Consider the following 25123-nt stretch of genomic DNA (forward strand, 5'->3'; position numbering starts at 1 on the left):
AAGATGGCCACCACAAAATGGCCAGCAGGGGAGGGTAGTTGTGGGTGACCAGGACAACAGGGGAGGACAGTTGGGGGCAATCGGGCCAGTAGGGGAGCAGTTAGGTATCAATCAGGCTGGCAGGGAAGCAGTTAGGGGGTGATCAGGCTGGCAGGCAGAAGTGGTTAGTGGCAATCAGGCAGGCAGGCAGGTGAGCGGTTGGGAGCCAGCAGTCCTGGATTGTGAGAGGGATCCCAGATTGGAGAGGGTACAGGCCTTCCCCCCACCCCCGTGCATGAATTTCATGCACCTGGCCTCTAGTCCTATATAATTAAAGGGTAATATGCAAATCAATCGAATGGCAAAATGACCAGTCGCTATGACATGCACTGACCACCAGGGGCAGATGCTCCCATAAGGGGAGAGCTGCTCAGCCACAAGCCAGATGACGGCTGGTTAGTGCAGACAACACTAAGGATGTCTGACTGATGGCTTAGGCTTGGTCCCCTCTAAGCCGAAGTCAGACATCCCCCAATGGCTCCCAGACTGCTGAAGGGCGTAGGTGGGGCTGAGGGGATCGGGCCCCCTCCTCTAGTGCACGAATGTCATGCACCGGGCTCCTAGTTATTTTATAAAAATCACACAAGTGCCCCAAAGTCTCCTTGGATTTAATGGAAAGCAACAGCCAAAGAGAAAACTATGAACAATAATATATATATTTCAGTTTTAGTCTGAGTCAAGGGGACATGCATCCCAATTCTCTTCCTCCCATTTCAGATCTCAGCAGACCCTGACTTCTCCATTGCACAGTTGGTTCAGAACTTGGCACTCAGCAGGCACCCAATAAATGCATGCACCACGTGAGACAACTTGCTAGGGCAAGTAGGAGTCAATCCCGCGTCCCTCCCTCCCTTTTTTCCTCCAGGGCGACCTTTGGGGCTCTGGTTTCCTGCAAGCAGTGAATTATTCATGTCTGCTCATAGCTATCAAGTTGGCCCTCCCAGGCTGCCAGCAGGGTAGGGCAGGGAGGTGGCTTTGTTTAGGCTGTAAATAGGAGGAGCACCCTCCTTGTTCAAACAGCCCTTGCAGGTGGGTGGCTGTTTTTGCTAAGTCATCCTGAGGATGCTTAAAGCCCCATTGTGAGATCCTTCCTGTCCTTCCAAGCTCCTCCTCCCTCCCCACCCCTTTAATAGATCCTTCAGTGGGCTCCCGCCACCTGCCAGGCTCACCCTTCATGCTCACCATGGCGTTCATTGCCAAGTCGTTCTACGACCTCAGTGCTATCAGCCTGGATGGGGAGAAGATAGATTTTGAGACATTCCGAGGCAGGGCAGTGCTGATTGAAAATGTAGCATCGCTCTGAGGCACCACCACTCGGGACTACACCCAGCTCAACGAGCTGCAATGCCGCTTTCCCAGGCGCCTGGTGGTTCTTGGCTTCCCTTGCAATCAATTTGGACATCAGGTGAGGGGTCCTTGTATTGCACACAAGGGCTGGGTTGTCTAGGAGGCTAAGGGGAGGGGAGAAAGACTGTGTGTGTTGGAGTGCCTGGAATCCGGGGTATGTTTGTCAATGTAGGTCTTTAGTACATGTGACTGACTACCAAAGAGAAGTATACATAAGATTCTGTCTGTGATTAAAGTCCGAGGGTGTGGATTTTTAGTATTATTATTATTGCTTATTGTCTTCCCACTATGCTCAATGAGGGCTGGTACCGGGTCTGTTTTTCTATTGCATTAACAGTGCCTCAAATATAGAAGATACTCATTAAATATTTGCTAAGTGGATGAATGGAGGGAATAAAAGATCAAGAATCAAAGGAGGATTAAACTGACTCAGGAGACCTTAGATCTAGCTAGTGTTGGTTGTGCTACTTTAAAGGCTCTGTGCCCTAGAAAGAGTCACCCACTTTTTCCGTTTCACTTCCCTCACCTCTAAATTGGGGAAAATGTCACTTATCTCATAGGATTCCTGTGAGGGTTCAAGGATAAGATACACAAAAGTAATATGCAAATGCAAGCAACTTTATTGTTTAGATGGAAGACTTTCACTTGCTTCTTTGAAATCAGCCAAGTGGAGAGTAAATCTGAGGGATTGCTCGGAGTGTTATGTCATCTCCGGGCATCACAGGCACCTCTCTGTCTCTGACTAATGGGTCACGTTGTCATAGAGCTTCAGCCCACACACCTCAAGCTATCTTTTTGGGGTTCTTCTATTTTCACGTATTGTTTTAACAGCAGAAGCAGGCAGAATGTCCTCAGCTGAACCCTCTCGTTAAATCCCCTTAGCTCAATTCCCAGTGGCATAAAGAGAAGGAAGAGATTAGCAGAGATATAGGCAGGCAGACAAACAAATGTCATTGGCTGTGACAAACCTGAGCCCACACCATCACTGCTCTGACTGTTCCTTCCCTGACTCAGTCTGCTTCTAGGCGTGGCTAAAAGCAGGAGAGATAGAAAGGACAAAACCTCTTCATTTTATTTTATTTTTAATATATTTTATTGATTTTTTTACAGAGAGGAAGAGAAAGGGATAGAGAGTTAGAAACATCAATGAGAGAGAATCATCGATCAGCTGCCTCTTGCACACCTCGCATTGGGGATGTACCCACAACCAAGGTACATGCCCTTCACCAGAATCGAACCCAAGACTTTTCAGTCTGCAGGCCGATGCTCTATCCATTGAGCCAAACTGGTTTCGGCCCATTTTGTTTTTTAAAAAAATATTTTTATTGATTTCAGAGAAGAAGGGAGAGGGAGAGAGATGGGAACATCAATGATGAGAGAGATTTGTTGATTGGCTACCTCCTGCATGCCTCACAATGGGGATCGAGCCCCCAACTAGGGCACGTGCCCTGACTAGAAATCAAACCATGACCTCCTGCTTCATAGGTCAATGCTCAACCTCTGAGCCATGCCAGGTGGGCAAACGCAAATCCTCTGTAGAGGTGTCTCTCTGGCCTGGAGGTGCCTCCAGACTCACATCATCGCTTCCAGCTAGCTAGTTGCTGGAGGAAGTCCACAACCTACCAGTAGCCAGGCAGGCATTTGCATTAGAGATAAGAAACCTAATAGAGATGGACTCTGGGTGGCCTAGAACTGACTGTTCTAATTGGTCCTAGTAGGTCAGAAGCAGGGACTTTCTCCCAGTGGGAGATACCTGACTCTTATTAGACTGGGGGGGGGGGGTGTGTGGAAAATAAGGGTTTTCATAGTCCCTTTGGGGACATCATGGGTGGGGAATGCTGAGTGGGGACAGATCGGTGATGGCTGTGGGAGGGAAAGACAAGTAACAGGTTCAGGCTAAAGCATTCACAGCTGAGCAGACTGAGTGTGAGGGGCATGAGTCTTGGATAGTAGTCCAGAAAAGAAAGGAATGATAGTTACACATTCACAACCTTGAGACCTCAAACACTTAATTTCCTTAACTCCCTCTTTCTCTGGCCTATTCCAGAACCCGAAATCCTCTAACCCCTCACCCCTAAACCCTACATCCTATTCGTTCATCCCAGTTAGCCACCAAGTAATTACATTTAGAATACATTCACTGATGTCTCCAAATCACTTTGCCTTTGTGGCACCTTAAAACTAGACTTCCTTGGATGGGGGTCTTCCTTCAGCAAAGCTCCCTTCCGCTTACACTTCACATACAGGGCAAGGCAGATGAAAGCAAGAAGCTAAACCCCATTGCCCTCGGCCTCCATTTCACCCTCGGCCTCCATTTCACCCTCGGCCTCCATTTCACCCTCGGCCTCCATTTCACCCTCGGCCTCCATTTCACCCTCGGCCTGAGGAGCTGAGTAGGGCAAAGGCAAAGGCCTCAACACTCACATGTCAACAGAAGAAACAGAGGCAAAGCCACGGCATAGAAAGGGCGAGGTGGTAGCAGGATGTGTGTGTAGGCATGTGTGTGTAGGCATGTGTGGGCAGGTAAGTAGGAAGGTTCTGGGCAGTATGACCTGAGCCTCCTTTCCCTTTCTGCTGCCCTGAACTTTAGGTTCCTTGAGATTCAGACAGATTCCCTAAGAACTGCTCACGGTAGGTTGGAGAGAGAAACAACAGTTCAAAAAGGCTAAATCTCTCAGTATAAGAACAGCCAAGATAGGAACTGCAAAAACTTTCAGAAACGGCCTAGCAAAACATAATACCCTGTTTCCCCGAAAATAAGACAGTGTCTTATATTAATTTTTGCTCCCAAAGATGCGCTAGCTCTTATTTTCAGGGGATGTCTTATTTTTCCATGAAGAACAATACGGTACACACTTATTGTTAAATGAAAATAAAGGAAGTTTATTACCTGTATACGGTACAGTAGGATAGCAGTTGTCAACACAAACCAGACAAACTGTGAATCCTACAGTATCAAGAATTTACTCATTTATTCAATGACAATCATGTCATCATCTTCTGGAACATCATCATAACAATCCAATTCCTGAATTTCCTGATGAACTTCTTATGACTCCATTTCTTTCAGAATCAGTGGACCAAATTTCTCATGTTTAGCCTAGGGGGGGGCTTTATTTTGGAGGGGGATGCCTTATATTTCACTCAGAAGGAAACCTGTAAGTAGGTCTTATTTTTAGAGGATGTCTTATTTTCGGGGAAACACGGTAGCTGTGAGAGGGAACACTCCAAGGCAAGGGTAGGGCAGAGCAAATGAAGAAGGGAAGAAGAGGAACAGAGAGGGAAGAGATACATAGAAAAGAATGATCTTGGGGAGGAGTCTAGAAGGTAAAAGATTTGCTTTGTGGACCCTTCCTTTTGCCTCCCCCTTTCCATGCTCTCTGTCTTCTTCCTCCCCCAGGAGAACTGTCAGAATGAGGAGATCCTGAACAGTCTCAAGTACGTCCGCCCTGGGGGTGGGTTCCAGCCCACCTTCACCCTGGCCCAGAAGTGTGAGGTAAATGGTCAGAACGAGCATCCTGTCTTCGCCTACCTGAAGGACAAGCTCCCCTACCCCTACGATGACCCGTTTTCTCTCATGACCGACCCCAAGTTCATCATTTGGAGCCCAGTGCGCCGCTCCGACGTGGCCTGGAACTTCGAGAAGTTCCTCATCGGGCCGGAGGGGGAGCCTTTCCGACGCTACAGCCGCACCTTTCAAACCGTCAACATCGAGCCTGACATCAAGCGCCTCCTCAAAGTGGCCATATAGACGCAGGCTGCTCAGCACACAGATCTCCTACTCCATCCAGCCCCTGAGTCTCTCTCCTTAGGATTCAGAGTGTCCTCAGGAGCCACTGCTGGACCTGAGCTTTCCCTTGAGATCATTCTCCTTCATCGAATGTCGGCCTGTTTCTCTCCCAACCTTCTGGCTGGTGACTCAACTTGGCCTCCGAGATGTCGGCGGGCCCTGGGCCTTCACAGAATGATGGCACCGTCCTAAACCTGTATGGGCGGGGTCTGAGGCGTGTGGAGAGCCCGGGCCAGCCTGCTAGCTGAGTCCAATAAAGGGCAGGTGTGGAAATGGCCAGGCTCTCTGTGTCTTCTTCCTTGACAAGGTGGAGGGATGGTACAAATGCAGGTGGGCCAGAGGAGCTGGCAGCACACCAAGGCTTTGGAGGCGGAGGCTCTGATCAAAGGGATCCCCTTAACTGCTGCCTGGGAAGCAGGCCCCAGTCAAGTTATGCTTGAGGCAGATGGAGTGGCCATAAATTGTGTTATTACTTTATGGTCCTTCTCCAGAGCTGTGGGAAGGAGGCGGGAAAGAGGAGGGAAAGACAATGGGCCCTTTGGTTAGAGGACTAGAAGGTTAGTTAGGGGGTTCCTAGAAGTCCAGGCCGATTAAATATTACCTACCCCTTGAGGATTTCCTGGTAAGTCAGTTCGGTGGACTTTACGGGCAGCGGGGCGGGGAGGGTGCAGTTACTGGCACACAAAGGGCACTTCATCAGTTTCCTGGTCACCTTGCTGAGCGTGCTTGTTTTTGATCTTGTGCTAGACTGCCTCTCCCTCCTTTGTAATTTTCACATCGCACCCTTGTCTTTCTCAGCCTCGCACACTCACAAACTCAGGCACAAGACAAACAAGTTCAGGCATGAACCATCGGCTTTGTTTCTTCCACAGGGTGGGGACGGGCGAGGCCTCCCTTCCCGGTCAGACTGCCAACGTGACAGCTGTCCTCTGTGACAACAGGGTTCTGCCCAATGGCTTTGTGAGGACGGTGTCCAGGTCCTCATCCAGTCCAGGCACACTCCCCAAACACGCCGCCGCCAAGGCCAGGTCCAATCCCATTCCGGGAAAGGCCTGCTGAAAGGCCCCTGCCCCGTCACCCTGCCCCACAAACCTCTCCCTAGAAACTTCTCATTGAACCTTTCCTTCTCTGACCACTAGATGGAATATTCCACTTCTTTCTATTGAAGCCCTGAAGGGACAGCTCTCCAAACTGAACGCACTGGTTGAGAACACCAGTGCTGAGGAGGACAGGCTTTTCTAAGCACTCGCATCATCTGAGAAGCAAATGCAGGACAGAGGTTAAGGATCCCCATGGTCTGACCTTCAACTAAAGTTATGTCATCTACCGTGCTTTATTTCCAAAGGATAACCTGAGCGTTCTAGTGGGACCCTGGCACCCTTCTGCCGGGCCTTCTGCTAAATTAAGGTTGCCCTCTACTTGAAAACTCAAGCCTTTTAAGAGTCCTGCATTGGGGTACGGATTTGAGGGAGCAGGACCAACCACTGATTCTAGAGCATTAATTGCAGAGACAAATTGCTCCCCTGAAGAAATGAAATACAGAATTCGTGTTGGATGCTAGAATGACTAGTTCATCATCTTGATAGTGTGACAGCCTGTGTTACATCCGATAACAGAGGCAGCTATCCTGGCTGTTGGCATTATGCTACAGGCAATTTAGGGCCTGACATGCCAGTATAATGTGTTGGATCTTTCCCATGAGGCTCGAGTTGAATTATTTAGAGATTCCCAAAGGAATGGGAATTATAGGTGATTTTGCAGAGAGTCAGAAAGGACCCTAATGCTAGGAAGAGGACCCCTCCTTTGTGCAGGAGAAATGCTATTTGCTTCAGAAGGGACCTGACCGTTGGGCTGAGGAAGAAACAGGGAGGCAGGCTGGAGGAAGATGTTTTTACAGGGTGCTTTGACATGAACAAGACATGATTGGCTGCCTCCTCCACATGCCCCTACTGGGGCTAGGGTACCTGCTTTACTAAATCATTAGCTGTGCTGTTGTTGAAATGAGAAACTGTTTCCTCTCCTTAAGTCCTCATCTTGTTTGTCGCCCTTTACATCCTCAACAGTAGCAGCTTATGGTCATAAATTTAATGACAAAGCAAAGCCTAATATAATCACCCATTTTCCTAGATCAACAAAATCTTTTAATCATATTTCCAGAGGGGCACTCAGGAAGTAGGGGGAAGGCTCATCAACAAGCTTCCCCTCAAGGGGGGAAGAAAAGGTTGTGGGTAATGCTGCTCCATTTAAAATGACAGAGATCATCCTTCTCCGAGGGCTCTTCCAAATAACTGATTTCAGAGGACCAAGATACAGAATGAAACTGGCATTATTTCCATAAATATGTTCCCATAGCTATTTGTCCTTGGTTTAAGAAAGTTAGCCAACCTCTAATTGGTGATTTCATATCTGGTGATCTCTTATAATCACCATCACAACCATCATCCAGACTACCATGTAGTATACTCATATACTGCACTGAGTACTTTACTGATTTAAAAAAAAAAAAAATTTTTAGAGAGGGAGAAATAGAAACATCGATGTGTGAGAGACATCAATCTGTTGCCAACTGTATGTGCCCCAATTGGGGATCGAACCTGCAACGTAGGTATGTATCCTGACCAGGAATCGAACCCACAACTTTCTTTTCTTTTTATCCTCACCCAAGGATATTTTCTCCATTGATTTCTAGAGAGAGATACAAGGGAGGGAGGAAGCAGGAGAGAAACATTGACATGAACAAGACATGATTGGCTGCCTCCTCCACATGCCCCTACTGGGGCTAGGGTACCTGCAACCGAGGTACGTACCCTTGACAGGGGATCAAATGCATGATCTTTGGTCCGAGAGCTGACACTCTAACCACTGCTCCTAACTGGTCAGGGCTGAATTTGCATCCTCCTGGTACATGGGACAATGCTCAACTAACTGAGCCACACTGGGTAGGGCTACACTAAGTACTTTAAATAGGATAGGCCAGTGGTCAGCAAACTCATTAGGCAACAAAACCAAATATGAACAGTACGATTGAAATTTCTTTTGAGAGCCAAATGTTTTAAACTTAAACTTCTTCTAATGCCACTTCTTCAAAATAGACTCGCCCAGGCCGTGGTATTTTGTGGAAGAGCCACACTCAAGGGCCAAAGAGCCACATGTGGCTCAAGAGCTGCAGTTTGCCGACCACGGGGTTAGGCTAATTAATCCTCATATTGACCCTGAGAGGAATTTTTACCTCTATTTAAAGAGAAGGAAAGTAATAGTATCAACAATATAAATAAATGGTGACTGAGTATGACACTGCCAAGGACAAAGGACTAAAGAGTAGCACAACTGAAAGTTAAACCCAGGTCAGCCTGACTCCAAAGCCCCTACTGCTTCCTTCTATAGACCACTGTTTCTTCATACAGACCACTGACAGCTGCCTCTACCCCCCACACTGTACAACCTAAATACCTTTCACTTACATCTTATGATTTAAAAACTCCAGGAAGGAGACATGATTACCTCTATTTTTTCATTGAAGAAACCAAGGTACAGATAGAATATGAGCCTTGTCTAACCTCCCACCATGAGCATGGGGCAAAGCTAATTCTAGACCCAAGTTCTTGATTTCCTTTCTCCCCATCCATAGTGGGTTTCACAATAGAGACTTGTTTTACAGTCAAGAAATACACATTTTAAAACTGAGAGCCCCAAATTAAGTCAATAACTTAACCTTGCTCACAAAGGAATGAAACTGAAAGGATTTCCGATACACTGAAATAAAGAACAGTGAACATATATATATTTTTAGTGATAACTTACAAGTAACAAACCATATCTGGTTGTGCCCAAACTATATCATATATCAATTAATTAGTACTGGGAGAACCCAGAACAACTTGAGAAAGACAGAGCTAGCTAAATCAACACAATAAACATACTGAGCTTTGAACTCCAAGATCTGAATTAGGCAACCCAGATCTGTACCTCATGGAGCAAAGAGAGAAAGAATGAGGTGTCAGGACGTGCCCCCATCCCCAATTACACGTATAGGTGAAGCCTTGTCCTTCTTGTATCTCAGGGTAGGAAGGTAAAAAAGACTGATGCTGTTTGCCTGGTTCCTCTTTATATAAACAGAAAAATAGACTCAGTAGAACTGGGTTCAAAAGATCTTTATTCTTTTAGATCTAGAGAAAAATTCTAGAAGTTGAGAAAGAAAGTATCACAAAACATAGCACGGTGTTGGTAAAGTAAATAATAAAATATATGGATAGGATTTTATGTTTTAAATTTTTGCAGTATATTTAGTTCAAAGTAGATAATTACACATCTTGCAGTAGACGAAGATATCAGTAGAGGAATATGAAATTGTACTCTTGAGCTCCAAATGACTAAGGTGGAAGCATTCAAACTCCAAAAAGGGACGATTCAGAGGCTGTAAAGGGCTTAATGCTATTTAAAGTAATGAAGCACTTTCTCTGCTTTCTGGATTCATTTCACCAAATCATTTCCTCAGCAGGTCAGATATAGATTTGCTGTAAGTGGAAAATATTTCCCAGGAATAAAACAACTGGTTCCTAAGGAGCAGCTAACTTAGCTTTTCCAAATCATAAATTTTGGTCTGACATGCCTTGGTTTCTCAGAGGACAGTCACTGATATTCTCAAGCTCTTCCTGACCTTGCCAGACCCTGTGTTTTATGTATACTGGACACTCCTGAGAGGGAGTGACTACTAGCTGTGTGACCCCAAGTAAGCTACTCAACTTCTTGTGCTTAGTTTCTTTGGCTCTAAAATCAGATTAATAATAGTACCTACCTCATGGAGCTATGAATGAGGATTAAATCAGTGCTTTTTAAAAAAGGCCTTGGCACAACGTAAGTACTCAATAAACCTCAGCCTTTATTATCCCTGTTATAAAACAAAGCTTCTCCCAGGTATCAATCATGATCACTTGGCTCACCTTTTTTTTTTCTTAGAAGCAAAGCCTTAGTTCAGAAAGCCTGAGTCTCTTAGAACTGAAGAGGAAATAATTTTGTTTCTAATGCCTAACCTTTGTAAGTATGGTCTCACAAGGAGAAGAACTGAAGTCATCTCATTTGTATCTATATAGTTCTTTCTATGCTTTCCAGAGTATTTTACATTCATTATTCATTTGGATCTCTCAATAATACTGTGCAGGAGATATAATATCAATTTTTATTATACCAATTTTTTAAAAAGGGGACAAAAAAAATAAAGTGATTCTTTGCTTAATGGTTGTGCTGCTACCAAATGGCAGAGTTTAGAACACACAGTGTCCTTTCATCTATTCAAGTTAGATAGTCTAAGATTTCTTTGGAGCAAATGAAATCATTCTATTAACAAAAATCCACACTTTATTCAGATTTCCCCAGTTTTTCCCAAATGTCCTTTTTCTGGTGTAAGATTCCATTCAGACTATGACATTACATTCAGTAGTTGTTTACTTACTTTGAGTAAACCAGTTTCTCAGACTTCCTTATCTTTGATGACCTGACAGTTCTGAGGAGCACTGGCCAGGTAAGTTGTAGAATGTCCCTGAACTGGGATTTGTTTGATATTTTTCTAATGATGGGACTAGAGTTATGGTTTTTGGGGAGGATACTACAAAGGTAAAGTGCCATTCTCATCACATCATGCTATCAGATGGCCTATCACCAACGATATTAACCTTGATCCGGGCTAATGTTTGTCCCCCTTCAATACTATACTCTGGAAGGAAGTCAACACACACACTCACACTCACACTTAAGGAGTGGGGAATGTCTACATATATTATTTGAAAATCTTCTGTATGGGAGATTAGCTTATCATAATGCATATATTTACTTATTCAATAATCCTTATTCATGGATTCATGAATATTTATTTTATAGTTTGAGTTATAATCCAATGCTACTTAATTTTTTACTCGAATTTTTCCAGCTTTGGTTACTGGGAGCTCCTTCAGTTAGCACTTCTGTCCTTTTGACATCTCCAACCACTGTGATTTTTTTCTGAGCACTTTCTTTTTTTTGTGGCGCAAGATGCTCCAGGCTCATCTTGCCTATGTATAGCCCTAGTCCTAGGGAAAGCCATTTCTCCAAGGAGCCCTGCTTCCTTTTACTGGAACCAAGATCTGGGCACTAGGTTCTCCCATTCTAATTACTTTTAGCCACACAGCACTAACAAAGATGCTTCATTCTGGCTGCACCAATGTGAACTGGGAACTTTGGGAGAAGAGCTCAGCTCTAGAGAACAGGAATCCCCCAAATTACTTCTTTTCTTTCAGAGAATAGGTAAGTCTAAGCAGAAACAAATAAGCAAATGATTTCCATTATAAACTAAGACAAACCATCAGGTCTGCGGCATTGTAACCAACACAACCTAGTTACAACAGAACTGCAGAAGGGTCCTTAGAATAACAGAGTCATCTGTCGGGGGTCATCAGGGAGGACGCTGATGGTGTCTTCAGCTTTGCCACATAACAAGCACAGCATGGTGTACTCCTAGGACAAGATAAGGTGCATCATTACCGTGAGGAGCCGGGAGGAACACGCTTCCTAGCTTACTCGGGTGCTGTCCTCTACATTGCCATGGATATTCTTTCTGCAAGTTAGGTCAATTTCAACACCTATAAACAATGTCTTCGGTTTATTCTGGGTATCCCATAGCCTTTTGTTTAGTATACCATATTTTCCGGCGTATAAGACGACTTTTGAAACGAAAAAAAGTCAACCGAAAATCGGGGGCAAAAGACCAAAATTGCACAAAGATTACCTGCAGATCTTGACGGCAAAGTAAGTCTTTTCTTTGAAGTGGGGGGTAGTCTTATACAGCGAATATAGGCCTAAACCTATGTTTTAACTGTAAAAATTAGGGGGTCGTCTTATACGCCGGAAAAATACGGGTAAACTGAATACATGCTGATGCTCTATTTACAATGAATACAAGAATGCTATCTTGGAAATGCATGGCCATTTCTTGGACTTAAAAAAACACATATATTGGGCTTAGTTAGTGCTGCTATTTGAGTGTGGGCCCCTAAGGACAAATTCCTGATCACAGACATGTTCCTTCCTAGGATATTTAGCACTAATATGCAATAGAAATGACTTTAAAAGACTAAACAAGGGAGAAAATTCCTAAACCAAAAAAGCTATTTAACCCATCCCAAGAAAATAAAAAATTATATTAAATCCACTAGTATGTCAAGCATGCCTCATATTTAGATAGTCAGTTGTCTGGAATTTCATCTATTTAAGGAGTTTTATGTTTCTTAGGTTTAACAAATGTTCAGACTAATGATAGAGGGATTTTGTTTTAGGCAGAAATCCTTAGGGCAAAGTCCTATTCTAATAGAGGTCCCTTTCTAGAATATTTAATATGGCCATAAACTACAGAAACATTTCTTTTAAATATTTTGCTTAAAAATCTTTATCTTCTTTAGGAAAACAAACATCTATGTCAAATCTATACGTGTTTCTGCACCTGACATTGAGATTGCTAGCTGTCTGGCAACTGATCAGTCAAGGCAGTTTGTGTTTCAAGGGTCTGGACAGTCACTAGAGAGAGGGCCACAGAGATAAACAACTACAGCACCAAGACTCAGAACCAGGTAACTGCCTTTCCATTTCCTTCTAGTAAGTTTGGCAGGGAGCTTAATTGTGCCAGTGGACTGTTTCTTAAAGACTACATTTAATTTTAAATTCTACCCTACACACACTGTAGAAATAAAGAGAGGCTAGACCTCAGCAAACAAATGCAAGTCTCATGAATTAAAAATAAAATAAAAATCCAGTCTCCCCAAGGTCTTTTACTGCCTTCAAATATTTCTGCTTTCACCCATTGGACATCACTAGTAGGATGTCACCCTCCCACTGGAAATGAAGAAGAAAAAGGTAATAAAGAATGTGTGTGAAGCTAGATAAATATCTGAGTTTTCAACCAATCTATTCATTCACAAGTTTTTATTTAGTGCTAGGAACACTGGTAGACATGAAAGAAGGCAAGGACAAAACTGCCCGTGTAAAACTTACAGCCTAACTTGGGAGAAAAAACAGACATACACCTAACATGGTATAATCTAACATGGTAAAGATTAATTTATAGGCAGTCTGTATTCCAAATTCCATTGGAGGTCAACTGTTAGGAATTCAAAAGCAGTTTCCCACAGAAGTAGTTGTACCAGACAAATTCCCAGGAACTCCAGAGAGTCTTTTAAATTTATATTATACAAGTACTATACATTCTAACCATATATAGCAGCACTTCTGTGGGAAAATATGCCTAGAATTCTACCTTGGAGTGCCAGAAACGTATCTCCATGTGCTGCCAGGAATGTGGTGGGACTGGGAAACCTTTTACCAAAACTAGCCAATTTGGGAGAATAAGAATTCCTCCCAGGCATTCACAGAGACCCTCAAAGGCTCCACCTGGGCAAAGCCAAAGGGCACAGATTTGTAAGAAAGGGCGGAATAGGTGGAATCACCTTTGGGTAAGACCAGTGGCTTATTCTGAGGGTCCCATGGCTATATCACCGAAATCCTTTTTCTCTATCACTACATATTAATTCTGACTCCAAGGCCTCTCCTTCCTGGTCCAAAAGAACAGAAAGCAATCTCACCAGTTTCCTCTTGTTTCCTGGGGCAAACACATTGTCATTTTAATGGCTTCCAGGGTGATATAAAAAATAAAGACTATCTGTAATCATTCATAATGTATTTTCCACCAACTCTATACTTCTATCTATACTTTCCCCTCTATTCTTGCCATCAGAAAATCTTCTTTATTTAACATTGGCCTTGTGGTTGCTTTATAAACAGGGATACATTCTGAAATATTTGTAGAAGTAGTGATACATTTGGAATTTGTTTCAAAATTATCCTGTGAGGAGACATGGGAATGATAAGGTACAAACAAAGCAAATTAAAGCTGGGTAATGGAGGTTAATACTCTATTCTGCCTATTTTTTAAAAAAATTATGTTTAAAATTCCCATAAGACATTTAAAACAAAACAATACATTATCAATGGCGGGAATTGCACTTTGAACCGGAACCACTGCTGGAGTAAGATGAGGCTGGAATAGGGTGGGAAAGAGAAAACTAAGTCACAGCAGCTGAGAACGAAGACCTACAGGACCTGCTATAGGTACAAGAAGTGCTCGGGAAAAGGAGAAAGAAGTATGGGTTGAACTATCAAGAGCAAGGAGATAAAATTTAAACTCAGCTTAAAAGAGGTAAGATTTAGTTGGCGTGAAGGTAGAGAGAGGGACCAGTCAAGGAAAAAGGCCAAACAAGGAGAGTGATAGGAAAAAGAGCAAGCATGTGCCTATGAAGTAGCAGGGAGCTTCAGAGTGATATGCTTGAGGAAGATTAACTGAAGGCAGAGTGCAGAACTACAGTCTGGGGCTGCTGAAGTAATTTGGTTATTGTCCTTGACCCAAGGTTTGGCAATGGAGCAAAAATAAGAGAAACAGAAGAAAGAAGAGGGCAGGTAAGATGTTAGGCTTAGAGAAGGAGATCTGGAAGATATCTGATAGGTTTTAAATGAGATGGAGTGTGCTCACTATTTGAGGGAGTACAGAGAAGGTCCTAGGCCAGACACCAAAGCTTAGGGGAAAACAGGAAAGGAAACCAGAGAAAAAACAAATGAGCAGGCTAAATGATTTAAAAGGAATAAAAAAGGTCTTTATCACTATGAACCTAAGGGAAGAAATGCTTTAAAAAGATAGTAATGGTTAACAAAACCAGAATCAGAAGAGATGCTAAAAGAGGTAAGAACTGTTCTGGGAAATCTATGAGAGAAGAGTTTTAGAAAAGTGAAAATGAAAGCCAGTTTGTACGTGGTAAAGAGGAGCGTAGAGAAATAAGGGAAGCAGGATATAAACCTATTTAAGTAATAAAGCAAAAGGAAGGAAAGATGATGAGAGGATGCATCAAAGAGGGAGCTAAGTAAAATAAAAAGAGTTTAATTTGTTTTTATTATAACAAATAAAGAAGAACAGAGTATATTGAATGGAAAAATTTTGGGGGAAAATGGGGGAAAAAAGACTATGCAAAGAGAGGAGGTAATAGGAGACTCCTGAAGAAATGGCAGGGGTAAGCATCAGAGGAAATAAAACTCCCCCGCTGTAACAGGAGGGAAGGCAGAAGTCTAACGTCAATGCTATGTGTGGTGCATATAAGGAGAGGAGTGGAAAACCAGGGAAAGTGAAGCCACAGCCCAGCAAGAACTTTGGAAAGAGGAGTTTGGACGTTACCCTATAGCTAAAGGTGAGCTACGGAAGGGCCAATGAGGCAGTCTGATGGCAGAATTTAACATGGGAGAGGGGGAAAGTGGATGCTGGGAGAGAGAACACTGGAGATAAGAGTCCAGTCTAAGAGAGTTTTTTCAAGAGAATTTCCCACTATCTGGGCATTGTGACAATAAACCATCCTCCTTTCCCAGAGTAATTTCTAGGGCAGCTTTGAACATGGCTGCATTCAGTTATAAAGGAAAATCAGCTCGAGTTTGCTCTCATGGCAGCAATATATTATGGCTCAATTAGGGCATGAACAAGCAATCTCAATATCCATTCAGGAACTCTAAAAAGCTCTCAGGTCCTTCAGGAGCTTCTGGAAAATAGCTACAAGCATTCCTTTCCTCCCATGAAAAGATGGAGCTGCTCCTTTAAGTTCATGACACGCTTGTTCCCCTATCTGGCCACGGCTCATTCACTGAAATCTTGCTTTCGGCCTCGGTTACATATATCATTTAAATATTTTTTAGGTATAATTTTTGGATGCTGAGGAGATGCTGTCAAGATGCTATTTATTTATAAGCACAACATATTAGACCAGATTATGGCAAGTGACTAAGTGTTTTCTTGCACACTAAAATAAGAATGAGAGTGGTTATACTATTTTATAATATTCTATCATGAAAGATTTTATTTTTTCCTAATTATACTACTACTCAAATCTGGAGAATTAAAAAAAAAAATCCCTTTGCCTGTTAAAAGCTCTAACCTAATACTTATATCCTGTGGTTGAACATTTAGTTCACACTAAATAAGTAACTCAAGCTGAAGGCTTGAAAATGGAGGTAGTGAGGGACAGACGCAGGCTGCAGTGTGTCCTTGCGGTTAAACTGTGCCCTTGGCTCTCCTGCGCTGTCCAGCTTTCCTTCCTGACCTCTACACCTACTTCAGGCCTACACGAACCTATAGAATTCTGTTGCATTCTTCGCATGCTCTCACAATTGTTTAAGGACTAATGCTTATAACAAACCCCTATTCTCTGTCCTTAGAGTGGTTCAACTTCTCTCCTCCATCCTTGATATATCCATTTTGTTATTTTACTATTATTTTAATATTATTTGGTAATATTAAAATCATTACCAAATAATATTAAAATGTCTTACTGCAATGGAGATGGAGACTACAGAACTATTCAACTCCACATGCCTATTAGGGGAAACCTCCTTACCACAATTTCCATGCCCAGCAAGTATGATGGCAGTGGGTGGGCCAACACTCAAAGCCAAAAATTGTACAATCATATAATGAGGTAGAGAAAAAAAGATGCACAATAATAACCTCATAAGAATGTTCTTCCTAAAAATGACTGGACTGAGAAATCATTTGTAAGATACACACTCTGATTTCTGATTCTCGGGAAGACAGGTTTGAGCAGATCCACCCACATCTAAAGTTTCTCTCTCAAGTTACACAGGTAGAAGAGAGGGATGGTCTCTTATAATATTCACTAGAACTTCATTTATGAAAACAAAGATTTTCAAGAGTCTTTTATCATCTTCCCCTACCAATAACATACCCGTATTTATACATTTACCTGAAATTCATCCATGATACTGAATGTATATTCATGCCTGGCTACTACATGATGACAATTCTGACACAGATCTGCCAAAACAGAGAGAGATTTAAATATTAAATAATTAAGTCCTAGAAGGTGTCTTAAGGCAGTAGAATTTCTATTCTCAGCAATGGTATTGCTTTAAAACATCTACCTTGATAAGAAATCCAGAATCCATGACATAGCAACACTACATAATTAAAAGCCTAAGTTCAGACACTCAATGTGCACATATTAATTCCCATTGAATGTTCTCTAAGGTAAATCAGTAAACAGATATGTAAGTTTGTTTTTTTTTAAACCAGCATCAGGGGTCTTCAAACTATGGCCCGCGGGCCACATGCAGCCCGCAGAGGAGTCTGATCCGGCCCGCCAGGTTTTTTGGGCAGTGAGCGCAGCCGAGGTGTTACAGTAGGAATTAGTAGTTCATATAGTCCGGCCCTCCAGCTCTCTGAGGGACCGTGATCTGGCCCCCACTTTAAAAAGTTTGAGGACCCCTGAATCTATCTAACTATGTAAAAGCTTTTATTCTCAGGAATGATAGAAATCGTGCTATGACAACCAATCATAAATAAACAACTAATGCTAGACATTAGTGGTTAAAAAAAAAAAAAAAAAAAAGACTCTAGTAAAAACAATATGATAGCCCTAGCCAGTTTGGCTTGGTGGACAGAGCATGAACCCATAGACTAAAGGGTCCTCATTTTAATTCTGTTCAAGGCTATGTTCTTCAGTTGCAGGTTGGTCCTGGGTCCTGGTCAGAGCTCAAGTGGAGGTAACCAATCAATGTGTCTCTCTCACACAGATGTTTCTCTCTCTCCTCCTTTCTCTAAAAAATCAATGGGAAAATATTCTCAGGTGAGGATTAACAAAACAAACAAACAGAAAGGTCTACTTACGATCATAGGTAACTATTTCTTCTCCATCTTCCTCTTTCAAAGATTTGTTTGTGATCAGCATAAAATCCCGCTTACCGCACACTGCACAGCCAGTAAAGTTCAGCAAGAAAGATCCATTCTCCAGGCAAATGTTACCCTAAAATAATAAAAATAGTAATTTAATTTTCTTATATTTCAAAATTCTTGGTGAAAATGATTAATAGATTTAAAATCTCTAAAGGCAAAAAAGAACAGCACCAAAATTTACTTGCTTAAAGGCAAAACCAATTAATTTTTGAAATTATTATTTTTTCCTTTAGATGTGCTATTAATGGTAAATAAAACAAGTGATAATAGAGCTGTAAGTCTCTGAAGTCTGCATCTATGTTTAAGAGAAATAAATGCAAATGGATATTCAGAAACAATTAATGAAGCTTTAGTAATATAAAATATGAAAAGAGAATTGGGGGAGTTGGGAGTAATGGGGGAATAAGGACACATGTAATACCTTAATTAATAAAGAAATTAAAAAAATAAAATATGAAAAATTAGAGAAACCTAACCACAAATAATATTAGATGAGGTATCTTATCATAAAACCAGAATTAAAATTCAATCAAAATGGAACCACTAAGCCAATGAGAAAAATTATTTTATACACTGCAATGCTCAGTTGATTGTTGAAACAGCATTTTCTGAAGACTTAAAAATACCATTATCATAAATTAAAAAAAAGTTTCTTAGCTCTATAGATGTCGGTCCTAATGGATATGTATGATTCAGGTATAGGAGATAAACTCTGCAATTCATCAGACTAACATCATGGCAACTCAAAGAAAAAGGTTTTGCTTCATCACTAAGAAACTAAACTTTTTTTTATGCTCCTGGCTCAGGGGAAGTCTTTGTTCATGGCTTACTAATAATTGTTCACAACTAAAAGCCATTTCATAAATAATTTACTTCAATCTAATTTCTGACAGGCAAACAGAGAGTATTTTTAATAGTTAATGTGATTAAAAACCATTTAAATAAACATTTCTCCAATGTAGCTGTGTGCCTGACACTGTGCAAAGAATAGTGGAGAATTTGAGGATAAGTCACATGCTTCTGCTCTCAAAGAGCTTATGAAGTGTCGGGGGAATTAAGGCCCAGCTGAAGTGATGTCACAGTGCAGCATTCCTGGATTCCCTAATTAACTTCTCCTTTATGAGCAGCACCTCAGTGCTATGTATTAAGGAAGAGATTAACTGTGATAGGGGAAAATCAAGCTAACCATATAGTTTGAAGACATTAAATCATAGGCACATGGACTTAACTGCTAAAGAAGGGGAAAACCTTGAGATTAAAATATAAATTTCCAGCTATTAAGAACAAGTGTTTTGCTTTGATTAAAAAAACAAGCTGGCACACTCAGTGGTTGAGTATAGACCTACTAGAGGCCCAGTGCACAAAATTCATGCACCGATTTGGGGGGAGGGGGGGTCCCTCAGCCCGGCCTGTAATCTCTTGCAGTCCAGAACCCCTTGCTCCTTACTGCCTGCCTGCTCACTGTTCCTTGTGCTGCTGCAGAGGCAAGAGAGGCTCCCACCACCACCACTGCATTTGCCAGCCATGAGCCCAGCTTCTGGCTGAGCGGTGCCGCCCCCTCCCCCCTATGGGGCACACTGACCACCAGGGGGCAGCTCCTGCATTGAGCGTCTGCCCCCTGGTGGTCAGTGCATGTCGTAGCAACTTATCATTCTGCTGTTCGGTTGATTTGCATATAAGGCGTTATTTATACAGGATGAACCAGAGGGTCATGGTTCTATCACAGGTCAGGGTATGGTCAGGGCACATGGCCAGGACAAGCTCAATCCCCAGTAGGGGCATGCAGGAGGCAGCCAATCAATACTTCTCTCTCATCATTGATGTTTCTCTCTTTCTCTCTGAAATCAATAAAAATATTTTTAAAAAGCACCAATTCTAGTGAGGTGTAACTTAAATACAATAAAACCCACATATTATAAGGATATTGGTAAATGACTTTTAATAAACATACATGTCAATGTAAACACTACCCCAATCAAGATATAAAAATTTCTGTCTTTCCAGTAAGTTCCTTTATGCTTTGCAGTTTATCTCTATCCCCTCTCTCATCTCGGGCACCGACTGATCTGATTTCTATCTCTAAAATTTTGCCTCTCCTGAAGTTTTATATAAACAAAATCACGCAGTATACTCATTTGCATTCAAATTTTTTTGCTCAGCATAATATCCATGTTAATCACGTCTGTTGTTATATGGATTGGTAGTTTGCTGGTTTTTATTGCTAAGTAGTATACCATTGTATGGATGTATCTGCTGACTGACATTTGGGCTCTTTTCAGGTTTCGACTATTATGAATAAAGCAGCAATAAGATTCATGTATGTCTTGTGTGGAGATATGCCTTTCTCTTGGGTGTCACTAGAAGTGGAATTGCTGAGTCATACAGTAAAAGCATTATATATATATATATATATATATATATACACACACACACACACATACATTATAAGAAACTGCCACATGGTTTCTAGGTTTTCCATTTGCTATTCCCACCAGCAATGGGTGAGTTCCAGTTGCTCCACCGTCTCACCAACACTAGATATTATAAGATTTTTATATTTAATTTTAGCCATTCTAATTATGTAAAGTGGTATCTCATTGTAGCTTTAGTTTGCATTTCTCTTGTCCTATATAACAAAAGCCTAATATGCCAATTGACCAAACAGCAGAACAACCGGCAAAATAACTGATCGCTATGATGTGCACTGACTACTAGGGGGCAGACACTCAACGCAGGAGCTGTCCTAGCCCACAGGCCCTAGGCCAGCTCACAGGCCCTAGGGTGCCAGTAGGGGGATTCCTCCCCCCCCCCCCCCCCCCCCCCCGCCTCAAGGTCACCCCACAGATCAGCCCTGATCGCTGGCCAGGTCTAGAGACTCTACCCGTGCAAGAATTTCATGCACCAGGCCTCTAGCGAATAATAAAGATATCTTTTCAATCTTTTCATGGTGTCTATTCATGTATCTTCTTTTATGAAGTAACTATTCAAGTCTTGGGCCCATTTTTTTTTTTAAAGTTAGGCTGTTTATCTTATTGAGTTATAAGTTACTAGAGGCCCGGTGCATGAAATTCGTGCACGGGAGGGGAGTATCCCTCAGCCCAGCCTGCACCCTCTCCAATCTGGGACCCCTCAGGAGATGTCTGACTGCCGGTTTAGGCCCAATCCCTGTGGGCAATTGGACATCCCTCTCACAATCCAGGACCATTGGCTCTTAACCACTCGCCTGCCTGCTTGATTGCCCCTAATTGCCTCTGCCTGCCTGTCTGATTGTCCCTAACCACCTCTGTCTGCCTGCCTGATCACCCCTAACTGCCTTTGCCTGCCAGTCTGATTGCCCCAACTTCCCTCCCCTGCCAGTCTGGTTGCCTCCAACTGCCCTCCCCTGCTGTCCTTGCCCCCTAACTGCTTGCTCCCCCATGTTGGCTTGATCACGCCCCTAACTGCTTGCTCCCCCGCACCAGCCTGATTGCCCCAAACTGCTTGCTCCCCTGCCGGTCTGATCACCCCTAACCACCTCTGCTTTGGCCCCTGCCACCGTGGCTTTATCTGGAAGGAAATAGGACGTCTGGAAGATATCAGGTTGACCCGGCCTAATTAGCATATTACCCTTTTATTAGTATAGATTACTGATCTATAAGATTTCTTAACATTTCTTAAATACATATCCTTTATCAGACACGTTACAAATATTTTCTCCCTGTCATTGTTTTACCATTTTTATGGTTTCTTTTGAAGAGCAGTTTTGATTTTTTTGAAGTCCAATTTATCTATTGTTTCTTCCCTTATTTTTGGCTTGTCTTCTAAGACATATTTGTTTACCCCAAAGTTACAAATATTTTCTCCTGTTTTCTTCTAGAAACTCTATAGTTTTAGCTTGTTGGTTTAGGTTTACAATCATATTGAAATAATTTTCATATATAATATTCATATATGATATGAATAATCCAGTTTCATTTATTTCCTTATGAATATTCATAAGGAAATAAATGAAACATTTATTAAAAAGACTATCCTTTCCACATTGAGTAACATTGGCACCTTTGCGGAAAACTCACATGACTATACATATACGGGTCTATTTTTGACTATTCTGTTCCCTTGATTTATATATCTTTCTATGCACTACTATCACACTCTTTTGGTTACTGTAGTCTTTGAAATCAGGGTCGTTCAATATGCACATCTTTAACTTTATTTGATAATGTTAAATCTCTTTTCAAAGAGGCTCTCCCATATGAGTTTTCATGTTTTTATATAAAAAGACTAAATATTACTCAAAATATTAAGAGACTAAAGAAACTATAGAGATTTCCTACCTCTCACCCAATACAAGAATCCCTGTTTTGCTATTTCCCCCCTTCATTCTTTTCTACCCTAGTCACAACTAACTTTCAAGTCTCAACTTAAGTCCTTTGGGGGGTGGGGGGGTAACTATGTTATCCCCTAATGCTCTCTCCTTTTTCTCTAAACTTGAATGCATTTATGGACTGTAGTACTCAATTCTTGTTAATCACACACTCCCCCAAAAGGTAAGTTCTTAGGCAGCAATGAAGCTGCCTCTTATTTCTTCTTAAGTACCCCTTTGTAATCTAGCCAACGCACACATAACAGTTCAGTAAGTACACCATGAATGTTGCATGAGAGTAAACAAGTTTGCAACCTCCCAAGCTTGAGAGGAACATAGATTTAAAAGATTAACAGCCATGAAACCTACATTCTAGTCTTGGCTCTCATACTAACTACAGTATGAACCTGGGCAAGTGGTTTCCCCTTTCTAGAGCATTAGTTTTCTCATCTACAAAAGGGGGTTGGAACAGATGACCTCAGAGGTCCCTTCCAGATCTACAATAGAAGGGATTTCTGTAAGAAAAATTGAACTTCATCAAATGAAGCTTGCGGGTGAGACCAGGGGGAGGGAAGGGAATGCCTGTTGCCGATGGTAGGGTTTTCTTGGTTGTCTCCTGCAACTAAAGAGAACTGGGATGACGGCTGATGTCACCCACAAGGGCTGGGACGGAGGGGAAGGGCCGCCACAGCTGTCAAGCGCCCGGCCATTGGGATAGCAGAGCTGCTGAGCCGGCCCCGCGCCCGGCCTCCCGGAGAAGGCCAGCCGCAGGGATGAGAAGCCCCAGGGTCCGGGCACGGCTGAAGGAGCGGGAAGTCCTCGGCGCTCACTCGCTCACCCGATTGGGATATTCCTTCTCCACACAGTCCCCGCACATAGCGACGCCGGTAACAGGGAAGGTCCTCCTGTACTTCCGGGAAGGCGAAACCTCGCGAGAGCTGAGAGATTGACGCATGCGCCCTAAGTACTCGCCCCTGGAGTATTTAGTCTGGGAACCGGAGTCGAAGTCCCCGCCCCTTAGCAACTGTTGTTAGGGCACGACGCGGGTCTCTTGCGCAGCCATGGGTAGGACTTCAGAAACGGTGGGAGAAAGAGCACCAAGTGGCGGGAAGAGGGGAAGGGATCTTGGACGAGCAAAGTTCTAAAAGGCGTCTTCCTGAGTCTGGGCTGCCAGTCACAATACACAAGAAAAGGAATTGTTTCTCATGTTCAGCTTTCGTTCAACCTTTCAGCTGCCTTGGTTTACTCCATATATAAAGCTGAAATTATAATTTAAATATTTTTCCTTAGCTATTTCTTAGGGCAGTGAGAATGATAGATCAGATCCCAGCAGATGGATAAGCAATAACTGATGTGTTTGGGAAGAGGCACTTCAAGCTTTGCAGAGACTCTCCTAAAAAGAACATGTGAAACATAGTAAATGACATTCCTAGAGTCCTCTGTGTGTCACAGAAGCACCTCAGTGGCAGGCAAGCACTAGATAAATAGAAAATGGCCAGGTCAGTGATCTCTGCATCATTTCCCAATTCTGTGCAGCTCAAAATGCTTGTGATTGCTGCCCTGGTTGGTTTTTTTTTTTTTTTTTGGTTGTTTTTTTTTTTTTTTAAATCAATCTTTATTGTTCATATTATTACAAAGGTTCCTCATTTCTTCCCCCCTCCACCAGGTTCCCACCCCACCCTCTGCCCCCTCCCCATCCCCCATTGTCCTCATCCATAGGTGCACAGTTTATGTTCAGTCTCTTCCTCCCTCCCTTTCCCCGATAGTAAATCCCTTTTCAGATAGTAAATCTGTTACTTAGCATTTTCTCATATCAATAATACCTCCACATGCCCAATGATACACTTCACACAAAAGACATTTTCAAATAGGTCAACCAGCCTCATCCAGGCCCCACCCAAGGCACTCACAGATCAACACCCCAGCGCTATACTAACTCAACACATCCAGATCTAAGCCTTCATCACTTGATTCAGCAGACCCTCAAGTTCCCGCAAAAGTTTCCAGCCATGTCTGAGAGGCAGCCGTGGGCAGGTACAGGCAAGGAGCGAGCTGTTTCGGGCCTGGCTGCTCCGGGCCTGGCCTCTGTTGCTCTGGTTCGTTCCACAACCAGCTGCTCCAGGTCTAGTCACTGCCGCTCCCGACCTAGTTGCTCTGGACTTGGCTGCTGCTGCTACAGGCCTGGCCACACCCGACCCGGCTGCTCTGGGCCCGGTTGCTCCGGTCCCGGCCGCTCCAGGCCTGGTCGCTCCCAGCCTGTCAGCTGCTGCTCCGGGCCTGGCCGCATCAGACCCGGCTGCTCTGGGCCTGGCCGCTCCCAGCCTGGCAGCTGCTGCTCCGGGCCTGGCCGCTCCTAGCCTGGCAGCCGCTGCTCCGGGCCTGGCCCCACCCAACCCGGCTGCTCCGGGCCTGGCCGCTCCCAGCCTGGCAGCCACTGCTCCGGGCCTGGCCGCACCAGACCCGGCTGCTCCGGGCCTGGCCGCTCCCAGCCTGGCAGCTGCTGCTCCGGGCCTGGCCGCACCAGACCCGGCTGCTCCAGACCTGGCCGCTCCCAGCCTGGCAGCTGCTGCTCCGGGCCTGGCCGCTCCCAGCCTGGCAGCCGCTGCTCCTAGCCTGGCCGCACCAGACCCGGCTGCTCCGGGCCTGGCCGCTCCCAGTCTGGCAGTCGCTGCTCCGGGCCTGGCCGCTCCCAGCCTGGCAGCCACTGCTCCTGGCCTGGCCACACCAGACCCGGCTGCTCTGGGCCTGGCCGCTCCCAGCCTGGCAATCGCTGCTCCGGGCCTGGCCGCACAAGACCCGG

At 43.5% G+C, this 25123-nt stretch overlaps 2 protein-coding genes across 2 annotated transcripts; one reads left to right on the forward strand and one right to left on the reverse strand.

Moving 5' to 3' along the window:
- Positions 1 to 1064: 1064 nt before the first annotated feature.
- GPX2 (glutathione peroxidase 2) lies at positions 1065 to 5453 on the forward strand. Its single transcript, XM_084867263.1, has 2 exons — positions 1065 to 1444; positions 4787 to 5453. The coding sequence occupies exons 1-2, from the start codon at positions 1214 to 1216 to the stop codon at positions 5135 to 5137; spliced, it is 582 nt and encodes a 193-aa protein (XP_084723389.1). The 5' UTR covers positions 1065 to 1213; the 3' UTR covers positions 5138 to 5453.
- A 3859-nt stretch (positions 5454 to 9312) lies between these two features.
- CHURC1 (churchill domain containing 1) lies at positions 9313 to 23305 on the reverse strand. Its single transcript, XM_084867389.1, has 4 exons — positions 23162 to 23305; positions 17913 to 18048; positions 16990 to 17060; positions 9313 to 11662 (listed from the first exon to the last, which is right to left on the reverse strand). The coding sequence occupies exons 1-4, from the start codon at positions 23276 to 23278 to the stop codon at positions 11570 to 11572; spliced, it is 417 nt and encodes a 138-aa protein (XP_084723515.1). The 5' UTR covers positions 23279 to 23305; the 3' UTR covers positions 9313 to 11569.
- Positions 23306 to 25123: the final 1818 nt, after the last annotated feature.

This window comes from Pipistrellus hanaki, assembly GCF_964339955.1.
Source record: "Pipistrellus hanaki genome assembly, chromosome: 1".
Lineage (NCBI taxonomy): Eukaryota > Metazoa > Chordata > Mammalia > Chiroptera > Vespertilionidae > Pipistrellus > Pipistrellus hanaki.